Genomic DNA, 25,013 nt, shown 5'->3' on the forward strand with positions numbered 1-25,013 from the left:
TTTTCATTTAATTTAATTTAATTTATTTACTCATGAAAGACAGAGAGAGGGAAGCAGAGGGAGAGGTAGGCTCCCTGCAGAGGAGGGTGCCTGATATGGGGTTCCATCCCAGGACCCTGGGATCACGACCTGAGCTGAGCCAAAGGCAGACGGACACTCAACCTACTGAGCCACTCAGGTGCCCCTGGCTTCCAAATTTTTATTGAGAGTTCAGCTGTCAGTTTAATTTTGCTCTTGTCCAAGTAATCTCTTTTTTCTGTTTTAAGATTTCTCTTTCTCTTTTTTCCCCTGTACTAGTTTCACCCTCGTGTGCATAGGTATGGTTTTGTTATTTATCTTGCTGGTAATTCTTGCTTGATCCGTGTGTGACTTTGTATTTTTGTCAATTTGGGAAAATGCTTAGCCATTATCTCATATGTCTTAATCTTTTATTTTTTTTCTTTGACTCAGGTTGTTCAGATGTTACTTCTTACACTATCCCCTGTGATTCTTTCCCCCTCTCTCCCAGCTTCATTCTTTTTTACTTTTATGTTTAATTCTGGATATTTTTTCAGGCCAATCTTTACTTTTCTAATTTTCTTCTTAGCTCTGTCAAATCTAATGAGTCCATGTTTGACTTTTTAATTTCCATAACTTCACTTTTCAGTTGTAGAATTTGTATTTTATTCTTTGTTAATTATTTGCTATAATTCTTAATTTTTTTTCCTCTGTAGGGTTGACCCTTGAACAACACAGGGATTAGGGCTGCTGACCCCCTGTGCAGTCAGAAATCCATGTATAACTTTTGAGTTAAGTACTAATAGCCTACTATTACCTGGAAGCCTTACCAATAATAACATAGTCAATTAAGATTTATTTTGTAAAATATTTTTAAAAAGACATTTTGTACATGTATTATTTACTATATTATAAAGTAAGCTAGAGAAAAGAAAATATTATAAATAAAATCATAAGAAAAATATGTTTAAAGTACTGTAGTATATTGAAAAATAATCTACATGTAAGTGGACCCATGCATAAGTGGAGCCATATAGTTCAAACCTGTGTTTTTCAGGGTTCATTTGTCTGTATCTTTTGCTATAATGGAAAACATGGCCACTGAACTTTTTGACATGTGAGCTAAGAATGATCTTTACATTCTTAAAGGATTATTTAAAAAAAAAAAAAGTCAAAAGTATCCACAGAGATTGATTATATGTCACCTGCACAAGTGTCAATATTCTTTGGTCCTTTAAAGAAAATGTTTGCCGACCCTTGCTATATATATTCAAAACAGTTATTTTGTAATCTGATTATTCCATTAGTTGAAAGTTCTTCATTTCTAAAGTCTATTATATTTTGTAGTTTTCATCAGTGCTATCTTATCTTCTCATGTGCCTGGTTTTATTTGAGCAATGGATGTTGTATATGCAAAATATTTTAAATAATTTGATACTAGAATGATTTTTTCATTTGGCAAAGATTTGTGTTTGCTTCCAATAATTGACTGGAAGAGACTAGTAACCCTGTATAACATCTTAATACAAACAACATCAGAGATTGAGATGATTCTAAAATGGGCATCAGTTTACTTGTGGATCACATTTATTCATAGAGTATAATGTTCTTTCCAGAGTCCCAGTCCAAAGGGTGGCCCTTCCATGCTAGGCCTTGAAATATAACTTCTGTCTCTTTAACTATGACTGTTGAAGTGCTTCTGAGTCTCTTGATCTCCCTCTTTAAGAATCAGTAAAACCTACCAGGCCAGATTACATATGTGTATCCAGTTTTTCTGTTTATCTTAGTTAATAGAATTCATCTGAGTTAGATAACACACTGTTATCAGCAGAGGAATATGTGATATCATTTCTATGTGCAGTTTGTTTGGTTTTAGTGGGGGAGGGGCAGAGGGAGAGACAGTTTATTTAAATTTTATTTAAATTCAGTTAATTAACATAAAATGTATTACTGATTTCAGAAGTAGAAGTCAGTGATTCATCAATTTTATATGATGCCCAGAGCTCTTACATCACATGCTAGTGGAGGAGAGAATCTTAAGGAGCCTGGCGAGGGCTCATTCTCGTGACCCTGAGATCATGACCTGAACCAAAATCATGAGTCAGACACCTAACTGACTGAGCCACAGGCCCCCTTCTGTGTGTAGTTTTTATAATTATAGTGACTACTCTTAAGATGATAGAATTTAGACTTGCCCATTTTCCTACTAGGGTTTATTTAGTTTTTACTACTCTATGCATGTTTAACATTTTCCTGCCCTAAAGCAATGAGAACTTCTGTTTTAAAAAGTAAGTAGATTTCTCTTAATGTTCCTGAATAGGGGGTTGCAGAGAAATTATTTGGAAAATATATCACCATGCCTCCTTTGTAAAACTTTCTCTCATTACTCTGGAGCAGTCATTTATTTTAATTCTTATTACATTGATTTTGTGAGGGTTTTTTGTTGTTATTGCTGTTCTGTTTTGTTTTTGGTATGATATTATACAACCTGCATCCCTATAAAAGTGTGACCATACTAAAGATGATATGATAGTATCATTTCCTTTATCTTGTGTCTCTGGTATCCCTGCACCCAGCATAGATGTTCATTAAATCATCATGATTATTAACAAATTTTTAGGGGCCAACTACAAACTACTACAATATTAGATGAAAAGAGGTCTACAAAATTTTTGAAATTTGGAATGCAATCAACTCCCCCCCCCGCCCCAAATATTGGTGCCAGATGCTGTACTTTAACACAAGATGTGGGGGTTTTTGTTTGTTGTTGTTTTTTTCATATTAATGACCATTTTGTGTGAGTGGTTTGTTGATAGCATTCTGAACACTTGAAGGTAACAATAGCTGATAGTATTATTAGGAGAAAAAGAGGGGCCCAAGTGCTTACTCTGAAATATCATTACCAATGGTAATGTCTTCTGAAGCCATTCCATTCTATTCTAGGCTTGACTGACAGTGTCAGAGTACTGATTTGGTTTTTATCATTTCCTAAGGTTTTTCCAAAAAGTGGAAAAAATTAGTTTAGAATTGAAGTTGCACAGTGATGTATATAATGTCCAGAAACTGTTCAGAAGTTAACAACATGTCAAGAACTCTTACTTTTTACTTAAGAAATTTTTTAACTTTTTAATTGCAGTATAGTTCATATACAGTGTTATAGTAGTTTCAGGTGTACAGTATAGTAATTGAATAATTGTATACATTCCTCAGTAACGCTTACAGAGGTAATGTTTGATGTTTAGAATATCTTAAATTATTTTTCTTTTTCAGCTTCCAGCCGATCTTACCAAGATGCACATCACAGACAACCCTCATCCACAGGTGACTCATGTGTCTTCTAGTCAGTCTGGTTGTAGCATCGCCAGTGACTCTGGGAGCAGCAGTTTATCTGATATCTATCAGGTAGTATCTTAGGAGTTTGTGTGCTGTGCATATGGCTTTGTTATTCTGCCATATATCCCATGCTTGTGCTTTAGGTGGTCACGTATCTTTTAATTAAAGTGTATGAAATTCAGGTAGAATGTCTTTGGGAAAATAAGCTTTATTGTTTCAAATTAGCAAGCTTAATTAAAGAAACAATCTTTTGAGAATGATTAAATATGATTCAGGAGTGTATGAATATAATATTTTTAAAGACTTTAATTCAGGGAATTCATTATAAGTAATACTTGCTTTGTTAAAAAATAGTTCTTGAAACAACTGAGCTTTAAACTTATACAAAGGCTGATTTTTATTATGATAGACTGTTCAATAAGTAGTCTTGAAGAAAATTAGAGTTTTTTTCTTTTTTTATTTAAATTCTAGATAGTGATAGAGTTGCTTTTTATTGTAAAGGGTCTATTAAATTTTCTAGTAGTCCTCTTAAAGTAGCCCTCTTAAAGGCCTTTCCTCTTTTTTATTTATTTATTTTTTTAATTTTTTTTTAAGGCCTTTCTTCTTAAAAGGAAACAGGTGCAGTTAATTTGAATAGTATATTTTATTTAGCATAAATATATCCAAATACTATCATTTCAGCACATAATCACAGTTTAAAATTATGAGCTAAATTTTTAAAATTCTGACTTCTGTAGACAGTATAAAAAATCCTTTAATGTAAATTAAAAATAAACATGTACATGTAAAAATTAATATCAGAAAGTTAATTTACTAGCTGATTTTTATTAATAATATTTGACACATAACTCTGAGCTTGTGTAGTATTGGATTTTAGAGAAGTAGAGGGACTTTTCAAGATGACTTCCACAGATATGATTTTGAGTTATTTAGAATGTCTTTCTTCCCCAAGTGATTGAAGACCTAAACACCAGTTGTTTAAACAATAAGGATTGGATATCAGCAAATATTGGCAGAGTAGAGAACTGCAAAATCTGTCCTTCCAAAAAAGTAAATAAGCTTTGGCTGACTTTCAGGTCACTCCAGCAGAAAGTAAGGCTAAGGCAGAGTTGTAAACTACCTGGCTGAATGTTAAAGGCTTGCTCCAACACACAGAAAGCCTAACTACCTTTCTAGGATGCCAGTTGCTAGTGGAGTTCCAGGTGGAATGTTGGGAGGTTCTTTGGGTTTGTTGTGGCTGGTGGTTGCTTGGTGACTGGGCAGACTGAATCATCAATCAGTGCCATGGAGGAGCTGACATCGTCTTTAAAGCTTGGCTTTGGGCTCATCCTTGGGCAGCTGGATGAGGTGGTGGAATTGCCCAATGACCTGAGTCCACAGCCGACTTTCCAGAGCCACTTGGACTGCAGCACTCTTACTGCCTGCTTTGGTGACTCTGCAACAGCCCAGGCAGGGCACCAGATGGAGAAGCGAGGCTCCGCCAGCCCAGGCTGTGGCACCACTGGCCCCAAGGTGCCAGGCAGAGGAGTATGAGGGTGTATGCACAGTTTGGGGATGTGGGAGTCTCCCAAAGCCAGAATTTAATATAACCTTACTATATATCTCCATTCTGACCAGCCACAGTTCAAGTGACCAATAGTCACATATGGCAAGTGGCTACCATATATTACTTGTTTTTTGAAATGGAGTTGTTGCTGCTCGAGGAAAACATTTTAGACTGTGGGTCCACTGAGTTGTTTTCAGATGTTTTAGGAAAACCATCATTCTTAAGGGAAGCTTGTAGGCAGAGACAAAATGGAAAGAAGCTTCCGTTTTTGGATTATGCATAGCTTTTCTCCACAAAGGTCATTGCTCTGGCCATCTGTGTCTCCCTGTTTAGCATTTTATAGTAGACAGAACAAGGAATTCTCCCTGTTCATCATTTTGTAGGAGACGGAACAAGTATTTTTTTAAAAGTACACTTAAAAAATGCAGTGACTCTGGAGCCTCTCGCAGTATTTGCATTCCAGGCATTCTGCCCTTCCCCCAAAGGAATTATCATGTGCACACCTAAAAGTCAAAGTAGAGCTGTAGCTCCTCTGGATTCTGTGTTTTTCCTAGAGAAGATTGACCCTGGATTAATGAAGTTTAGGAATATGGCTATAGATTTCTTGTAGGGTAAGTGGGAATGTCTGGACCTTACTAGGAGAAATCATACAGCAGAGTTGTGGTGTTGTTGAGCTCTAGGTACCTGATCTCATTAGTATATCCATTTCTAAACCAGATGTTATCACCTTTTTGGAGCAGGGAATGGAGCTTTAGATGATTGTAAGAAAAAGGACAAAAGGTTAGTGCATAAACTGAGATCAGAGTCACTAGGAAAGGCCAATGCTTTGCTCTGCACTAGCAGATGAGCTGTACACAGCACGGTCCTCTATCTTTGGCAGGATTCTGGAGGAGCTTCTGAAGCATTGCACTTATGTAATATCTACAGGATGTTTACCTACTGGTGTGCCTACCTGAGGCTATGGCTGAGGCATGCCTACTGATAGTTGGAGGTCTTCTGCTGTAGAATTACAGGCTTGAATGTGGTTTTTTTTTATTCTGTATTTTTTTTCTTCACTAAGCACTCTGTATGTTTTTTTAATCTTTTTGGTATGAATATGTTTATAATCAGATTAGCTTAAAATTTAGACAAATTTATACATTAAGATGTTGGATTGTTCTTGAATCAAGTATTTTATGTGTCCTCAAAGAATACTCAAGATAAATAAGGAGTGCTTCTTTCTGACTCTTTTTTCCTATTTATTTCAATCTGTATTTATCAGCAAGATCTGGAATGTTGTGAAGTAAAGCATTGGTCTTTTCATTAACTTATTTTTAGAAACCTGAGGTATACATTCATCCCCCATCTTTTTTGGTTTCTATGTGGGAAGTAAAACACGGTGCTAAAAATCCCAGTGCTTCAGTTATTATCTCTATGGCAGCATGAGTTCTTATTAATTCATAGCTTTACTGCCAGTCTCTCGAAAACTGGTGCTACATTTCCTCTAGGCTGTTTGACACCTCAGCTAGCTTTGTTATACCACGTTTCATTCTATTTGAATATTTCTGTTAAAAATATGTGTCCCTGGTCAAAATCTCATTTATCTTAACTACAACCATTTTACACAGGGCTGGATCCCATGACCCCTGAGATCATGACCTGAACCAAAATCAAGTCCGTCGCTTAATGGACTGAGCCACCCAGGAGCTCCTACTCCTATTTTTTAAACTCCCACATGAGATAAAAGAATAGTGTGACTTTACTCATATATTTTAAAAGTTTCAGTGCTACACCATTATCTAATTTATACTCTTCATTTCTTACTGAGAAGTCACATTCTCAGCCTTCCACTTCTAACCACAGTCTGCAAGTCTGTTTTTATGTTACACTGTTCCCCACTTGAACATTCTAGGATCTAGTCCACGACAAAATATACGTGTTATTCCCTGAACATGTTGCTTTGTTCTAGCTCTGTGTTTTGGCTCTGCTCTTCTATCTGCAGTTTCACCTTAATGACATGTTCATATCATCTCTCATGTCTTGGAACCCCACAGCAGTTTTTCTGCAGATCATGAGAGGAAAATTTGTGGAGGCAGGGTTTGTTTTTTACTTTTGTATTCCATGCTGAGTTAAGCACACCATTGGTACTTAGGAAGTAATCTAGATATTTTTTAGTTGAGTTATACTTGAAAGTAGAAACTAATATTGTTCCCAAGGAAAGTGCAGAGGATCACTACAAATTAAAGCTTGATTATATCCAGGGCAGAGGAGGATTTACTTGAACTGGCTGACCTGTTGTAGAGACCATGGAAGGATTAGTTTTACAGTGTTCTTGCCTTAACCAGTGAGATGAAGAGGAAACATAAGGACTAAGTGGTACATATAAAATGTTGAATGAAGTACTCACAATGGTAATGCAAGAAAGAGAAGGTTAATGTTAGGTTTAATATTTGCTCTGAATTCGAAAATGTGGTTTTTGTAAGTTGGTGTAACTTTTCATTCCAACCTGTAGTTCCCCTCATTCTTTATCTAGATGAAAACAGGAAAAGGATATCCTCTGGTGGTTTATTTGGGGAAGCCAAAGTCATCAGAAAATCACCTCAGACTGTCTGCCTCACCAAATTATATTTACACATATACACAGAGATACATTCATACTGCAGGGAAGGAAAAACACAAGAAGTTTAATGAACTTACCTTATTAGCTGTTTCACAAAAATACCTTTTTTCTCCCTAAACTTAATTCATTTATTATAATCTTCTGGAGAGTCTGCTGTAATCCAAGTGCTAGGATAAAGTAGTTGAAAGGCAGGGGCTGATCTTCACTATACCCTGTCTTAACAAATGTGACATATCTTTCAACCTACATTTTTTTGGTAACAACTGTTGATATTATGTTATTAGTGTCTTAGACTCTTAAATTTTCTTTATAGCCTTATTCTTTACTTTGCTTCACTTGGGGTAATTTTTATTGCCTTTCTTCAAATTTCACCTTACAGTTTACATTTATTACTTAGATTTCCCATTTTCACTCTACTTGTTTGTATTTTGTTTTTGTTTTGTTTTGTTTTGTTTTTTGTTTTTTTTTAAATTTTTATTTATTTATGATAGTCACACACAGAGAGAGAGAGAGAGGCAGAGACACAGGCAGAGGGAGAAGCAGGCTCCATGCACCGGGAGCCTGACGTGGGATTCGATCCCGGGTCTCCAGGATCGCGCCCTGGGCCAAAGGCAGGCGCCAAACCGCTGCGCCACCCAAGGATCCCTGTATTTTGTTTTAAATCTTAGAACTTGCTATAATATTGGCAGTTCATGTCTCCTAATTCCATCATCTCTGTCATTCCTGGGTCTCTTATATTGATTGATTTTCCTCCTGGTTATGTATCACATTTCCCTCCATCTTCCTAGTAAGTTTTTATTGTATTCTGGGCATTTTGAATACTACATTTAAAAAAAAAATCATCTAGTTATTTGAGAACTAAACTCTACCAACAAACTACGTCCTCAGAAATGTCATGCAGTGACTTCTTCTAGTTCTGATGATTTATTATATCTACCTTCACCTTAAAAGACCTACCTTGCCTTTGCTTAGTCAGTGAATTAGACCTTGCATTCTGCATAGCTAATTTTATTTACTTTTAAAATATAAAGTCCTTTTTTTAATTTCCTAGCAAATTTTTGGCTATTCTTGGCTATGTTTTTGGCTATTCTTTCTTTATTATTTTTAATTTTTATTTTGCCACATTATCCTTCTTGTGTACTTTTAACATTTTAACAGTTTAATATGTTCCTTTAAATTATATTATTCATCCTTTTTCTTTTTATCATACTTTGAAAAAAGGACAGTTAAAGAAGACATTTGTAAGGAAAGATTATGTTCTTTCCTTTGCAGATGTCCTTAAAAGATCTAAGAGTTCTGTTAATACCATTCTCACAATCCCTACCCGTGATTTCCATTCTGCCTAAAGAATTTTCCTGTTAAGTATCTTCATTTCTCACGCAGATGACTACAAGCCTTGCCTGTTGTCCACATAACCAAATTGAATCTTATTCAATTTTTCTTATTTTTTTATTTTTGCTGTGAACCATCTTTTTATCAGATATAATCTAAAAGGTTAGGAGACTATGTTGAAATAGTCTAGGTCATATGATGAAAACCTGAAATTGTGATGAAGACAGTGGTTTAAGAACCCAAACTTATAAAGTAGATGGTCCTTATAATTTGATAAAGTGGAAGAAGGCTACTCTGAGCTTCTGTAATCTGAAAAATTAAATAAACTATAGAGAATATTGCTTTAGGGGTTTTTAGCGCACTAGTTTATTGAATTAAAATTGGTATATGTAAATAGGTTTTTGAAAATCATTTAAACTATATTTTTAAAAGAAATTATAACCTGCTAGCAAGTTTGTGGTTCCAAGGATATATTATTCAGAAATGACTCTACTTAACCCCTAAGGTTCTAGAGTCAGAAGGCAGAAGCAGTTTTGGCCTCAGGGAACCTGGTTATTTGTGGATGTATGCCCATGTTTTGTCTGTCTAGTCTATGGGCACCTTATAGGTTGCTTCAGTATGTCCCAATTATTTATTATTTCATTATTTCTACATTATTTTCTGCATTTCTAAATTTACAGTTTTTAAGAAATTTGCTAGTTCTTTACAAATATCTGAGACTAATATATTTCCAAAGTTGAGGTTATAAGTTCAAGCCTATTTTAAACATTGGTTACAATAATCTCAAATCATCTTTGCAATTAAATTCAATAAAAAGATATTGGGACATTATGATTATGTTTTCATTACTTCATAATTGGCCTACTTTAGCAGTTTTCAGTTTTACATTTCTGTTCTTAATTTACATGGCTGCCTATGTTACTGGATTATAAATCTTTGTGGTGAAAGAATATGTTATTTGCAATACCCAACACAGACTAATAACTCATAAAATGATTGTTGATAAACTGTATCTCTCCTGCACATCATGTTTTAGGAAATGTTACACTTGTAAGCAATATATGTGTTATTTGGAAAACAGGTATTAGTCCAGGTGGTTATATCTCTTGACCATTTTACACTTACTGGCTCAGATTTATCACCTGGATGTCACAGTGTGGAACAATGAGCCTATATTTTTGGGCAGAGAGAAACCTTTAATAAAAAATAGTGTTTTGTTTTTGATTCTTCAGAGTGTTAGGAAAGGGTAGCTTGGGTTAATTCAGGCTGTGACATACAATTTTTATAACATAATCGATGGAGATTTCTTTCTGTAGGCTACGGAAAGTGAGGTAGGAGATGTAGATTTAACACGTCTTCCAGAAGGACCTGTTGATTCTGAAGATGAAGAAGAGGAGGATGAAGAAATTGATCGAACAGATCCACTACAGGGGCGAGATCTTGTTCGAGAATGTCTTGAGAAAGAACCTGCAGACAAAACTGATGATGACATTGGTAAGAAATACATGTATTCACAATAAGAATTTTATAGTTTAATTTATACATATAGTTTATACCTCTTGCTGCATAACAAAATACTTGAAGCATAGGTTGGAACAGTGTTTCATGAAGCTTCAGTCAGGATATCAGCAGGGGTTACATACCTGAGGCTTCATTGGACTGCTGCGCTAGAGTATATACTTCCAAGGTGGCTACTTACATGGTTTTTAGTACAAGACCTCAGTTACTGCTATGTGGGCCTCTCTCATAGGCTCTTAAATATTCTCCCAATGTGGCAGTTGGTTTCCCCCAAATCAAGTAATCCAAAGGAGAGTAAGGCAAAGGGCCCATTATCTTTTATTATTTGGCCTCAGGAGTGTCACACAGAGTAACTGTGATATAATATGGGAGGGAACTGCACAAGATCATGAATAACAAGAGGTTTAGAGCCATCTTGGAGGCTGGCTGCCCCAATTTGAGAGTTTGTTTGGAAGATGTAGCTGGGAAGTACAGCTATTGGTATACCCTTGACCAAAGAACAGTCATCCTTTATCGGGAAAGTTCAAACTCTTCAACTGAGCGAGTGCACAGCTTACAGCAGGATGCGCGTGGACAGTCAGAGAGAAAGGGAACACCTGCCTAGCCAGGCAGGTCACCTGAGTCGGCCCCAGTGATTACTGGGGTGATAGACGTCACAACCAGATAGCCCTCATATTCTGGCTGCTCCCAGTTTATAAAACAAAAGCTCAACTGCATTAAGGTAATTTCCCTTCTTGTGTCCATGAGATAGGTAAGCTACAGTACAATAGTGTCTGATGTCTAGTTTTCTAAAAATATTTCAAATGTTATCAAAGGTCATCTTTTTATTTGTCTGCCTGAAAAAAATATATAATTTTTGGATAACAGTTTATGAATTTTCTTTTTGTATTTCTTACAGAACTGATATGTTTAGAAGGTTGAATAATACTAAAGATGCTCATGTTTTCTTTGAGAACAAAGATTACTTAGTGTCATTATATATTGTTATGATTCAATTAAGATTTTAGCCTAGATTTCCCTTTTATAATAGCCATATTGCTGTCATTCAGATCAGAAGATGTTACTACTAAGAATCATAATCTATGTGAGTAATGATCAGTACATTTGAACATTCCTTGCCGTTCTAATGACACAACATAGTTAATTAACTTGCAGTTTAGACTCATGTTATGAACAGTATCTGAACAGAAACTAAAAGTGCATTTTAAAAATGATAAAAATTTGTATACTGTGCTCCTTTCACAGTTTTTAAAAAATTGAAATATAATTATCTCCCAGATATTCAGATAGATAGTACCTTATCCTTATTTCTTTTTCATCCCTTAGCTGACTGCTTGTTTGTTTCTCCCTTATATTTATCTTTTTTACTTTTGTATCTGTACCAGTTAATATTAGCCAAAGGCCCGTACTCATAAACATTTGTTGGTTATAAAGAGACTTACCTTGCAGTTACTTCACAAGTTTGGCACTAGAACTCAAATGTGTTATCCTTCATTGCTTAATTACTTGTTGACATAACATTCTTTTGAACTCTATCCAGATAAGAACTAGACAAAAGACTTTTTTGCTAATCTGTTAGATTGAAGGACATCACTAACTGAACTACCATGGAATGACATCTCAGGCTAGGAAAATTAGCCTCATTTGAATCTCTGGGTTTCCAATTCCCTCTGGAGGTTATGAATTCTGGGTATCTTCCAATATGTGTATTTTTTCGTGTGATCGTGAAAGGTCTATTAAAGCATTGATTTTTTTTTTTTTTAATCAGCAATCATCTTGTACCTTGGTTGCTCAGCATTAGCAGCCTAAATTCATAAGTTGATTTAGAAAATTGGGAATTCAATTGTAGATTTTATTGGATCTTTAAAGTATAGTCTTTGATGGTCTCTCTACTAAAATATCTTCTTCTTCTTCTTTTTTTTTTTTTTTTAACAGAACAATTACTGGAGTTTATGCATCAGCTCCCAGCTTTTGCAAACATGACCATGTCTGTAAGAAGAGAACTCTGCTCAGTGATGATTTTTGAAGTGGTGGAGCAGGCTGGAGCTATTATTCTTGAAGATGGGCAAGAGGTAGACTAGCAAATGTTACATATTATTTAGTGTGGGAGCTGATTTTTAGAATGATTTCATTTCCATAAATTCCTGTAAATCTTGACTTTTGAAATTTATACAATTTGTTGCATGAGTGCTGTGTTTGGGTTTGTTATGATTTCTAAATATAGAAGTTTTTTTTTATTTTTGCTTTTGCTTTATTTTGTTTGTCTTACTTTTTATTTCCCAGCAGTGAGCCTAGCATAAATACTCAATAAATAACATTCATTGAAACAAATTTGTTTTTACTTCTCAGTGGACTGCTGTCAGTTGAGGCATTTCTATGGTGGCAGTACTATGTTGAGAAATGTTTGGCTAGTGACTTTAGACGGGTAAAGGAAGGATGCAGAGGCATTGGAAGGATACAGAGGAATTACTGCTGTTAGGAGTTACTTCAGTTTTTCTTACCAAACTGATGAAAATTAATGCTGACATATCAAGTCAATGAAAATCGTCATATACTGCTAGCAAGGATATAAATAGCATTTCTGGAAAGTCATTTAGAAATTTTTAACATGGGCCTTGAAGAATTAACAGTCCTCTATCCTGTTTCACTCACTATGAGTCTTTGTTTAGTACATAACATAAAACTGAGTTAGACCAAAAGATGTTCTTGCAGCATTTTTACAGTAGTAAAAATTGGAAATGGCTAAAATGTCATTCAGGAATAAATAAGTAATTATTATATTGTCTACAGGATGTAATATGTAGATATTCAGGGTATTTTAAAATTTGATGGAAGCTCTTTGAAGGCCAGGGCCTATGTCTAGCTTTATTTACTTGTTTACTTCCCATATCCTAAATATCTGACACTTATCATAGGATAATCTCAAGAAAAAAAGTTTCATGAACAAATGAATTTAGTATTAAATTTTCTTAAAAGGCAAGACAGTTGAATGACTATTTCAGGAGTATAAAGTAATATAAACACAGGAGAGAAATTAAACTTCTAACAACTGTATAAACACTGGAATTTTGAAGAACTTTTCTTTTCCACAAATTTTTATATTCTCTTAATTTTCCACAGTTCTGTCAGCAAAAATTTTGTTACATGCATTCTTTGTGCTGGGTACTATTCTAGACACGGGGAGTGTAGTGGTGGAAAAACTAGACACAGTCCCTGTCCTCAAGTAATTTATGTTATCCATAAATTGCACAGTGAGTGAATTTCATACTTGAAGTAACCAAAACACGCTTTTAAAAAAATAATTTTGTTTTGCTACTGATTATCCTTCAGAACCGATGACCCACATTTCCCTTAAATTACCTTTAAGCTGTTCATAGTTGAGGTTGTTAAGAATTATACTAAAGGAGAATAAGTGATCTTTCACTAATACATACCAGGTTAACTTCTAGGAGCATCATATGTTTCTGTGTAAATGAAGGCAATATTTTCTTTTTTTTTTTTTAAGATTTTATTTATTTATTCATGAGAGGCACAGAGAGAGAGAGAGAGAGAGAGGCAGAGACACAGGCAGAGGGAGAAGCAGGCTCCATACAAGGAGCCCGACAAGGGACTCGATCCCAGGTCTCCAAGATCACGCCCTGGGCTGAATGCGGCGCTAAACCGCTGAGCCACCCGGGCTGCCCGAAGGCAATATTTTCTTAACGTTAAGAGAAACTTTTAATATTTTGTCAACTCTGCTTTAAAATTCAGGGCCATAGTAGTCTTTCTGAATTAGTTACTAGCAACTTTTTTTTTCTTTAGAGTGCTTGCTATATGCCAGGCACTGTTCTAAGGAGTTAGTATGTGTAAACTGATTTCATTAAGACAAAGGTCCTGTGATAGTACTTTGATTAAGTCCACTCAGAAATCAAGAATCTGGGGCACCGAGAGGTTAAATAACTTGCTGGGAGTCACCCAGTTAGTGTCAGCGTGTGGATTCAGGATTTAGGAGCTTGTGGTGTAACCCATTTGTTTTTCTCCAAGTATTTGGTCAATTACGGAAGGTTCCCCTGGTGTCATTTGGTGACTAAAAGAAGAAAATGTAAAATAAGCTTTATCAAAAAAAATAATAATAATATGCTTTATCAGTTTGCATAGACAGGCAATAGGGTGTTTTTTGACAGAGTACAAAATAATATAACTGGATCTTTTTCTTTTTTAAATTATAAAAGTTCAATGTATTCATTATTTTGCAAAGTTAACATGTAACTGTTTTTTAAAAGAGATTCTTAAAACCTGTCTTTTTCTCTATAGCTTGACTCATGGTATGTTATTTTAAACGGCACTGTAGAAATCACTCATCCAGATGGAAAAGTTGAAAATCTCTTTATGGGAAATAGTTTTGGAATTACTCCCACTCTGGACAAACAGTACATGCATGGAGTTGTTAGGACGAAAGTAGATGATTGTCAGGTAAGTTTATCTCTTTGGTGTCTTGTATTATTCTTTATTGATTTCAAATAGCTGAGCCTGTTTTTTTTCTTCCTCAAAATAAAATAGCTTGATTTGAGAATTAGGAATTTTCAGAAGTTCACAGTTAATAAAGGAAATTAGATTTTGTGTCTAACTCAAAGATTTGTGGCATTAAAGTATAAATTTTTAGAAGAGATTATACGAAATGTTGGTTCATTAAATTTCTATTGAGTAATAGCCAGCTTAGTCCTTTTTTTTTGTTTTTTTGTTTTCTGTTTTTTTGGTTTTTTAAATAAAGGGAAGAAATAGGAACTTCCGAGTTGTTTTTAACTTACTCCTGCTTCATGTTTTCTTTCCCTAGCGTCAATTTTAAGAGAACTAGATGTTCACTTCTCCTTTTAGAGCAGAATTTGAACGGATTTAACCTCTTTGGTCTCTTTGTATGTCAGCTATTTATTTCACCTTGATTTTTGTTGATGGTTAAAGGGATTGAATAAAAAAGAACTGATGCCACTCGATTTCTTACCTTTGTGCTCTGCCTTGGTGCATAGTGATATATTTATGTACTATAGGTTTATTAACTGTCCCCATGTTGTTCTCGGACAGTTTGTCTGCATAGCGCAGCAGGATTATTGGAGAATTTTAAATCATGTGGAGAAAAACACCCATAAAGTTGAGGAAGAGGGAGAAATTGTCATGGTACATGAGCACCGTGAACTAGATCGGAGTGGAACCAGGAAAGGACACATTGTAATCAAGGTGGGTGTCTTTATTTATTATTCTAGTCATTGATAGAATATAGCTTTCTTCTTGCTAGAAAGGCTTTGAATCACTTTTTGTGCAGTGTAAGGTAATTCACTAATTTTAGAATATAAGCAAATGTATTGGTTCTGCTTTTTTCCACATTGATTTTTACACATTTTAATAATGAAGCATGACATCGCCATTTAATATCAATGTGGGTTGGATATTATTTTAGAATACACTGGTCAGAGTTTTCCTTTTCAAATTTATTTCATGATCCATTGATAATGGAGGTGAATTTCATCAAACAGCCGTGTAAGTCAGAAATACAGATACCCTATGATTTCACTCCTATGTGAACTTAAACAAAAGAAATGGACTTGGATGGGTGGGTGGTGGTGGGGAGCAAACCAAGAAACAGACTTTTTTTTTTTTTTTTTTAATTAATTTTTATTGGTGTTCAATTTACCAACATACAGAAAAACACCCAGTGCTCATCCCGTCAAGTGTCCACCTCAGTGCCCGTCACCCCTTCCCCTCCAACACCCGCCCTCCTCCCCTTCCACCACCCCTAGTTCGTTTCCCCGAGTTAGGAGTCTTTATGTTCTGTCTCCCTTCCTGATATTTCCCAACATTTCTTCTCCCTTCCTTTATATTCCCTTTCACCATTATTCATATTCCCCAAATGAATGAGAACATACACTAAGAAACAGACTTTTAACTGTAAAGAATAGACAGGGTTGCTGGAGGAGAGGTAGTTGGAGGGATGGGCTAAATGGGTGGTGGGTATTAAGGTGGGCACTCATACAGTTGGGTGTTGTATGGATGAATCACTGAATTGTACACCTAAAACTAATATTACACGTATGTTAACTAACCAGAATTTAAATAAAAACTTTTGAACTTAAAAAAACAACAATATATAGAAACAAAACAAAAGGACTGATAATGAAAGTTTGAAGAATGGTAGATGAAGATGCAGTGTTTACTGGATATTTATGGCATTGAAAAGGCATTATATTATCTTCCCTCTGTTTTCTGATCTGAAAATAGTGATATGACAGGGCTTTATTAGGGCTAAATGAGGTAAATCAAAAGCTTTAGCACATTGTAGAGCCTGAATATTAATCCTCATATTGTTTCTCTAGTTTTCTCTCTCCCTCCCCTTTGTCTGCTTGACCCCTTGTCTCCCTCCCACCTCCCCCCACTTTGAAGAAGGTTTCTTTGAAGACCTCCAGATTGTAAAATAGAGAAATTATAGTTGAAATAGAGGAAAACATATAACCATTTCTCTTTTCAGCCTAGTCTTGGTTGCAAAATAAGTAAGTGCGTTATTCATTACAAATACATGAGCCTATTTAATAATGTGAAGGGACTGATGTTAGATCCATTCTTCCTCAGGAGTCAGGATATTTAACAACACTTTATCTTTTCCTAAACTGATAAGTACAAGCTTTGTTTTATAGAAAAGGTAAACATGGGTGGATTGCCATAGACTGTCTTTTTATGGGAGCTCATATTTTTTAATTCTTTATTTTTAAATAATTACAGACTTAGAGAATAGTTGCCAGAACAGTATTGGACACTCCTTCATTCAGATTCCCCAACTATTAACATTTCACTGCATTTTCTCCATTATCACCAGTCTTTCTCTGAATCATTTGAGACCAGTCTGCAAGTGTGATGCTTCATCACTCCTGAATATTCCATTGTGTATTTCCTAAAAACAAGAACACTTTCCTACATAAACACCATAGAAACCTTTAAATTGAGAAATGAAAATTGATACAATACCACCATTCAGGCCCACAGATCATATTTAGTTTTTCACTGACTAGCCCAGCAATGGCACTTTGTCTTTTCTCATCCAGCATCTCATCTAGGAACACAGTAGCATTTAGTTGTCATGTCACTTGAGTCTACTCCAGGAACAGTCTTTATCTGTTCATATTCTTAGCAGTTCTAAAGAATACACACCTTTTGTTCTGTAGTCACCCTCAGTGTGGATCTTTACAATGTTTCCTCATGACCAGACAAATCATGCTCTTCTGGCAGGAATTCCACAGAAATGATGTGGTATTCTTCTCTCTGCATCATTTCAAGGAGCATGTAATGTCAGCCTGTTCCACCATTGTTGAAACCTACTTTAATCATCTGGTCATGTTTATGTCTGTCAGATTTCTTATGCCCTTTGTAATTGATAAATGTTTGAGGCAGAGATGTTTTGGAGTAGTGCCAGTGTATCCTACAAACTTCTGTCCACCAGTCGTCTTTTGATTCCTGCCTGAGACAATGACTCATTATGCCCTTTGTAATTGATAAGTGTTTGGGGGAGAGGGGGTTTGAAGTAGTGTCAGTATAGCCTACAAACTTCTGTCTACCAGTCTTCTTTTGATTCCCGCTGATACGGTGATTCCTCTCCCCCTTTTTTAAAACATTTATTATCTTTATCTGTAAGGATGAACATTCTTTTTTTCTCCCAGTAATGCAGTTCTATTGGCATGGACTTGTGTGTTTTACACTCTCACCATCATTATTGTTCCAGGGGACAAGTCCAGTTTTGGCCCGTGGAACCTTAATAATGCCAACTCCTATATCCTTTTGAGATATCCTCATCATTTTTTGAAAATTTTCCTGTTATCTGACAAAACAAGATGTTCAGACTCATTTTGTACTTTCCCTGTTCCAGTTTTGGAATCAGCCATTTCTCCAGAGCCTTACATCCTACTAGTGGAGAATAGCATTTAAAAACTGAGATCTACGGGGCACCTGGCTGGCTCAGTTGGTGAAGCATGCGACTCTTGATCATAGAATTGTAGGTTTGAGCCTCACATTGGGTGAATAGATTACTTAAAAATAAAATCTTTTGGGATCCCTGGGTGGCGCAGCGGTTTAGCGCCTGCCTTTGGCCCAGGGCGCGATCCTGGAGACCCGGGATCGAATCCCACATCGGGCTCCCGGTGCATGGAGCCTGCTTCTCCCTCTGCCTGTGTCTCTGCCTCTCTCTCTCTCTCTCTGTGTGACTATCATAAATAAATAAAAATTTAAAAAAAAATAAATAAAATCTTTTAGGGGTTCCTGGGTGGCTCAGTCAGTTAAGTGTCTGCCTTTGGCTCAGATCCTAATCCCAAGGGTCCTGGGATTGACCCCTGAGTCGGGCACCGTGCTCAATGGGAAGCCTGCTTCTCCCCATCCATTTGCCCCTTCCTCCTCTGGCACTCTCTGTCCTGTGCTCTCTTTCACTCTCTCAAATAAATAAAATCTTTGTAAAAAAAAAAAAAATTTTTCAAACAACAAAACCCCAAGATCTTGGCACTTTTTTCATTGCTACTTAGATGTCATTGCTTTTAGCGCCTCTGATTAGACACAGCTAAGAAAGTTGTATAAATATTTACTATAATATATAGTATATTTATACTAAGTAAGTATTTATAGTAAATGCATATACACCACAACTTTGTCTCCATCTATTTATAATAATCATGAGTTCGTACTAGTATTCCCAGTTTTGGTGCTATACCGCAGTTTTTCCTGTCCTTTCTCTTTTCATATTTGTAAATATCTTCTCCAGCAGTGTCTCTTGTTATGCTCTGTTCATTTACTTGCGTATTGTAACCAGTCTCCGTGATGCCAGTGTCACCATTCCAGTCATCCCCTTTGCCTGCCAACTCTGCTCACTCTCTCTCCCAGAACCCCACCTTATTGGATACTAGTGAGACCTTTGGTGACATGCTTCTGCATGGCTATGGGGCTCATCTTTAAATATAGTTTTGAGTTTATGGCTTAGTCTCTGCAGGTGTGACCCCAGTGACTTAGCTGGTCAGAATAATGGCCTTTCTTAAAGTTGATCTGTTCCTTCCCTGACTTAACTGTACATGATCTAAGAACCATACTGAAAGACCTCAACTCAAGATTGGCCTGGAAAAGTTAAGCCCAATTTGGTATTCTTTGACTTAGATTGTTTTGGATGGTGAAAGAAGAATAGGAATGACCTGAGTTTGCCTTGGGTCCCTCAGATATGTTATATGAAGAACCTTACTTGATTTCCTTCTAGAAAAATGATTTATATACCTTTCTTTAAGTAAATTCTTAGATTAACATTGTTAGTATTGATGTATGTTTACCATGCAGTCATGCTCACTAGTGAAATTGCTTGGGTAAATGCAACAAATGGAAATTTGTCTTGATTTTTGTATTTGGTTTAACATCTGGCTTATCTCTGCATTTGTTCTGTGTATACACCTTTGAAAAGGCTGCAAAGGTAATAAATTTTAGCACTGGTTCAGAAGCTTAGAGCAGTAGATCAATGTTGTTTACATTTCTTTTTATAAATTTGGAGACAGGCAAGCAGTTAAAACTCTGAATTAATGTAAAAACTATATATAGAATTTCTTGTTCCTCTCAAGATGGTGAACTAGCATGGAGAAACTATAGAAGAAGAAACTTCTTTTCTAGGAAGTTAAAAACAACAAAACTCACTATCTTGAACTGGTGTGTTGTTCCTATAGCCTGAGGCAGGAGAGATTTGAAGATGATTAAATTTTTTAAGTTTTACTTTTTCCTTTTGTTGGCTTAAGACCATCCTCTCCCCAACTCTACCAATTGTAGAAAAATGGCAGAAACAGGCCACACCAGAGATAAATCATTGAGTTCAGAAGCCCTGCTAGGATAAAATGCCAGTTAAAACAGCTGCTACAACTAAGAAAATGCTATTAGGTATTTTCATTCCTTTACCTTTTATCACTTTCCATCCCTGAGTGCTGGTGGATAACCTGTAAAGACTACCTTCTCCCACTATTGAGTATTTTAACGATGAAAATCTCTTTTGAGGACTGATGTAATAGAGTGACTACAAAGGGAAGTAATCAGTAGAATTATTTCCTGTGATGTTTGTTTATTTTATAATCTTTCCTATCCTTGGATTTTTAGGCAACACCTGAGCGTCTCATCATGCATTTAATAGAAGAACATTCCATTGTGGACCCGACTTACATAGAAGATTTCCTACTAACTTACAGGACATTTCTTGAAAGTCCTTTGGATGTTGGGATCAAACTATTGGAATGGTTTAAAATTGACAGCTTAAGGGATAAGGTTGGTTTTATAAATATGAAGGGGATGGAAGTAATTTTAACCTATAACTTTTATTCATAAAACCTTTTACAGTTGATAAATACTTATTTTGATAACAAAATTCAGTTCAGCTAAAAAATAGCTCTACTTAGTTACTTTTGTGGATAAATTCATGTTAAGAAGTGAATATGAGCCTTTACAGTTAAAAACTGAAATAGGCTGTGGTACAGCTATAATTTCAGAAAACATGATAGCTGCATAAGAGTATTTTTGAATTTTATCAAAATCTTTCTGAAGGAGATAGTAAAACATTTTAAAAAGTTATTTAGTAGGGTTTTTTTTAAGATTTTATTTATTTATTCATGAGAGACAAAGAAAGAGAGGCAGAGACATAGGCAGAGGGAGAAGCAGGCTCCATGCAGGGAGCCCGACGTGGGACTCAGTCCCGGGACCATGGGATCATGTCCTGAGCCAAAGGCAGATGCTCAACTGCTGAGCCACCCAATGCCCCTATTTAGTAATTTAGAAAGAATATTCATCAAGTAAATTATTTTCAGGGGAGTTTACATTATTTGTAAGCCCTGAAATAGAAATATGTTGATTTTTGAGTTATAGACTTTATAATCATTTTAAAACAATTAGTCTTTTTGACCTTTAAAATAGGTCTCTTTTGTGACTTATTTTAAATCTGTATTTGAAAATTCTTTTGCATTAAACATTGTTTGCTATTTTAAATTATCTTACCTTATTTCATGGTATTTGTACATTCAGTGGAAAGACTAGCAGTACCTCAGCAAATTTGTAGGAAGTTAGTTATTTTAAGAAAAATAAAAGTAGGGTCATAATTGCTTGATATATCTTTCTGAGTTGTGTTTTAAAAGAAATAAATTAGATGTACCTGGACTGTGGAATTCCGTTGTTTAGGAAACTCATGTGTTTCAAACTACAAGATTGCCTCCCCACCTCTTTTGGAATTATGTGTAGTTGCTGAGGAGATAAAGGCATGTTGAGATAAAGACATGCTGAAGAATGAGCAGAAATAGAGTGAGGGACAACTCGATATACACATGCAAAAGAATGAAATTGGACCCTTACTTTACCCTATGTACAAAATTAACTCAAAGTGAGTCAGAGACCCTAAATACGGGAGCTGACACTATAAAACTCTTAAAAGAAGAGATTAATAGTTATGACATTATTAAACTTATGAATGAAACTTACTAAACAGATGAATACAGATGCATTGTTTAAATCTTTTACAATGACATCTTTTTTTTTAAATAAAACCTTTTATTTATTTTTTTATTTTTTTATTTTTTTAATTTATTTATGATAGTCACAGAGAGAGAGAGGCAGAGGGAGAAGCAGGCTCCATGCACCGGGAGCCCAACGTGGGATTCGATCCCGGGTCTCCAGGATCGCGCCCTGGGCCAAAGGCAGGCGCCAAACCGCTGCGCCACCCAGGGATCCCCCTTTTCTTTTAAAACTTAAAAAAAAAACATGACCTTAGATTTGGCTTTAGTTTCTTAGATACAATATTCAAAGCACAAACAACAAAGGTTAAAGCAGATAAATTGAACTTCATCAAAATTAGAGCCTTAAATTGAAAGAAAAGACAACATGTGGAATGGGAAAATATATTTGCAAATCTTATATCTTTTTTTTTTTTTTAATTTTTATTTATTCATGATAGTCACAGAGAGAGAGAGAGAGGTAGAGACACAGGCAGAGGGAGAAGCAGGCCCCATGCACCGGGAGCCTGATGTGGGATTCGATCCCGGGTCTCCAGGATCGCGCCCTGGGCCAAAGGCAGGCGCCAAACCGCTGCGCCACCCAGGGATCCCGCAAATCTTATATCTGATAAGAGTCTCATATCTTGAATGTATAGAAAACCCTTACAGTTCAACAACAAAAAGACAACACAACTTAAAAATGGACAAAAGGCTTGAATAGACATTTTTCCAAAAAGGATATCTAAATTGCTAGCAAACACATGAAAAGGATGTTCAGTGCTATTACTCATAGGGAAATGCAAATCAAAACCACCCTGAGATTCTACTTCACAGCCACTAGGATGGGGTGGATGGCTTTTAAAAAAGAAAGGAGGGGGATCCCTGGGTGGCTCAGCGGTTTAATGCCTGCCTTCGGCTCAGGGCATGATCTTAGAGACCCGGGATCCAGTCCCATGTTGGGCTCCTTGCATGGAGCCTGCTTCTGCCTCTGCCTGTGTCGCTGCCTCTGTGTGTGTGTGTGTCTCTTATGAATAAATAAATAAATCTTTAAAAAAAGGAAAGAAAGAAAGGAAATAACAAGCATCACCATGGATATGGATGTGGAGAAAATGGAATTCCCATACATTATGGGTAGTAATGTAAAATGTTACAGCTGCTCTGGAAAGCAGTTGGCATTTCTTCAAAAAGTAAAACTTAGAATTACCAGATAACCCAGCAGTTCTCCTCCCTTGGTATTTATCTGTAAGAACTGAAAACAGGTATGCAAACAAAAACTTGCATAAGATGTTCATAGCACTGTTGACAATAACCAAAAGGTAGAGACAACCCAAATGTCCATCAACTGCTGGATGGATAAACAAAATGTGGTATAGCCATATAATGAAACATTATTCAGCCATAAAAGGGAAGGTAGTACATGCTACTGCATGGATGAACCTTGGAAACATCATGCTAAGTGAAAGAAACCAGACATGAAATTTTATTGTATGAAATATCTGGTGTAGGCAAAATACACAGAGAGGGAACAGCATATTAGTGGCTGCCTAGAGAGAGGGCAGAAAGTGAGGAGACTGTATGATGGGAATAAGGTTTTCTTTTGGGGTGATAAAAATGCTCTGGAAGTAGGTAGTGGTAATAGTTGCTATCATTTTGAATGTGTTAAATGCCACTGAACTGTATACCTTAAAGTGGTTTAAATGGTGGCTTTTGTGTGTATCCTACCACAGTTTAAAAAATATATAACTTCCATTGTTAGGTACATGATTCAATTCAGCTTCCATTAATTTTTCTGTTAATCAGTGGCTCGAAGTAAGCAAATCACTTTACAACTTTGAAAAGTCACAGTATTTATAATGAAGTAAGTTCAGATTTGGCTGTTAGAATTTTGGTTCAGCATGTTTTTGGCTGTATAAACATTTTGGTATAGTTGTCTATCCTTAAAAACTTACGTTTTAGGATTTATCTGAGGTATACATCCTATATACTGAAAAGCTTTGCATACAGGCTTGTATATTTTCGTTGTGGGTATAGCCTTGGCACTCTTTATTGATTGTGTACCCAAGAAAGCAAAAGCTCAGACTAAGCCATGCCTTTCTGTTTGAATGAACCTTTTGCACACAGGACAGAGGGTAAAGGGATTAGTCCTAAAGCTCAGTTACTCTTTGGTTTTGGACATGCTTTTGGAATATACTTCTGCGGAAAGAATGCCTCTCATAACTGTATGGTGCCTCTTTCATGTTTCCACAGGTAACAAGGATTGTGTTATTATGGGTAAATAATCATTTTAATGATTTTGAAGGTGATCCTGCTATGACTCGATTTCTGGAGGAATTTGAAAAAAATCTGGAAGATACGGTAAGACTCAAAAGAATTTATCTTCATGGGTTAGGGATTTTCCTTATCCCCAAATAACAGCAACTCAGAACAACTTTCATCTTCTCCTGTGCTAAGAGAACTTCCAAATTTATATTCTAGATTCTGTTCATTCTCTGCCACTAACCCAAACAAAAACAGGTTTCCTCCTGATTCTCCTACTTTCGTTTGGAGAATGCTCTCTACAGTCACTCAGGCTTACGAAGTCTGGTGTATATGTGGGTCCCCTCTCTTCTTTGAATTCCCTGGCCAAGATGTCCATTCATTGCTGAGGTCACCTGGGTCACTAATTGTGACAGTACACATATTTCCTGTAGTTCCTCTCTTGCCATTCCTTTTTCACTCCCCAGACAGGGCCTCATATCATATGCCTCATCTATTGTAATAGCTCACTAATTTTAGTTCTAATATATCTTCCAGTCCATTTTGTGTGGCCAGAGATTGTTTATAAACTATAAATGAGGTGAATATTTCTCTGTCAGTAAATTGAAGTATTTCCTACCAAAGTAATTCCTCTGTGTATTCAGGTCCCTCACCTATATTTTCAGTCTTTTTTTCTGTGCACCCTTAATTTTAGCCAACCAGATTATTTTATATTCTTAACTGGTTGTCAAGCTTGAATTTTTTTCTTCTAGTCTGCTGTTGAACTCTGTGCTCACATTAGACTGAGTCTCCCTTCTGCATGTGATTTCATTTGTTCTAAATATACAACACCTAAGATAATCCCCTCAAGATCTTGTTAACTTTCACAGTAGCTATTTATAATTCCATTTACTCTCTCTGTCAGATGCTTTCAACTGCAACTGGATTATGT

The 25,013-nt window shown here is 35.9% G+C and overlaps 1 protein-coding gene across 10 annotated transcripts in view; it reads left to right on the forward strand.

The window, feature by feature from the left end:
* Window positions 1-25,013, forward strand: part of RAPGEF6 (Rap guanine nucleotide exchange factor 6) — a 186,534-nt gene that overhangs the window by 91,271 nt on the left and 70,250 nt on the right. For 9 of the 10 annotated variants that reach the window (XM_041762080.1, XM_041762085.1, XM_041762081.1 and 6 more), the window contains 7 exons: window positions 3,268-3,399; window positions 10,124-10,301; window positions 12,261-12,397; window positions 14,619-14,777; window positions 15,384-15,536; window positions 20,451-20,615; window positions 24,074-24,181. In XM_041762080.1, coding sequence (XP_041618014.1) covers window positions 3,268-3,399; window positions 10,124-10,301; window positions 12,261-12,397; window positions 14,619-14,777; window positions 15,384-15,536; window positions 20,451-20,615; window positions 24,074-24,181 — 1,032 coding nt within the window. Of the gene's footprint in view, window positions 1-764; window positions 789-3,267; window positions 3,400-10,123; window positions 10,302-12,260; window positions 12,398-14,618; window positions 14,778-15,383; window positions 15,537-20,450; window positions 20,616-24,073; window positions 24,182-25,013 lie in introns of those variants that run through there. The other variant, XM_041762088.1, reaches the window with a different exon arrangement.

This window comes from Vulpes lagopus, chromosome 7, assembly GCF_018345385.1.
Source record: "Vulpes lagopus strain Blue_001 chromosome 7, ASM1834538v1, whole genome shotgun sequence".
Lineage (NCBI taxonomy): Eukaryota > Metazoa > Chordata > Mammalia > Carnivora > Canidae > Vulpes > Vulpes lagopus.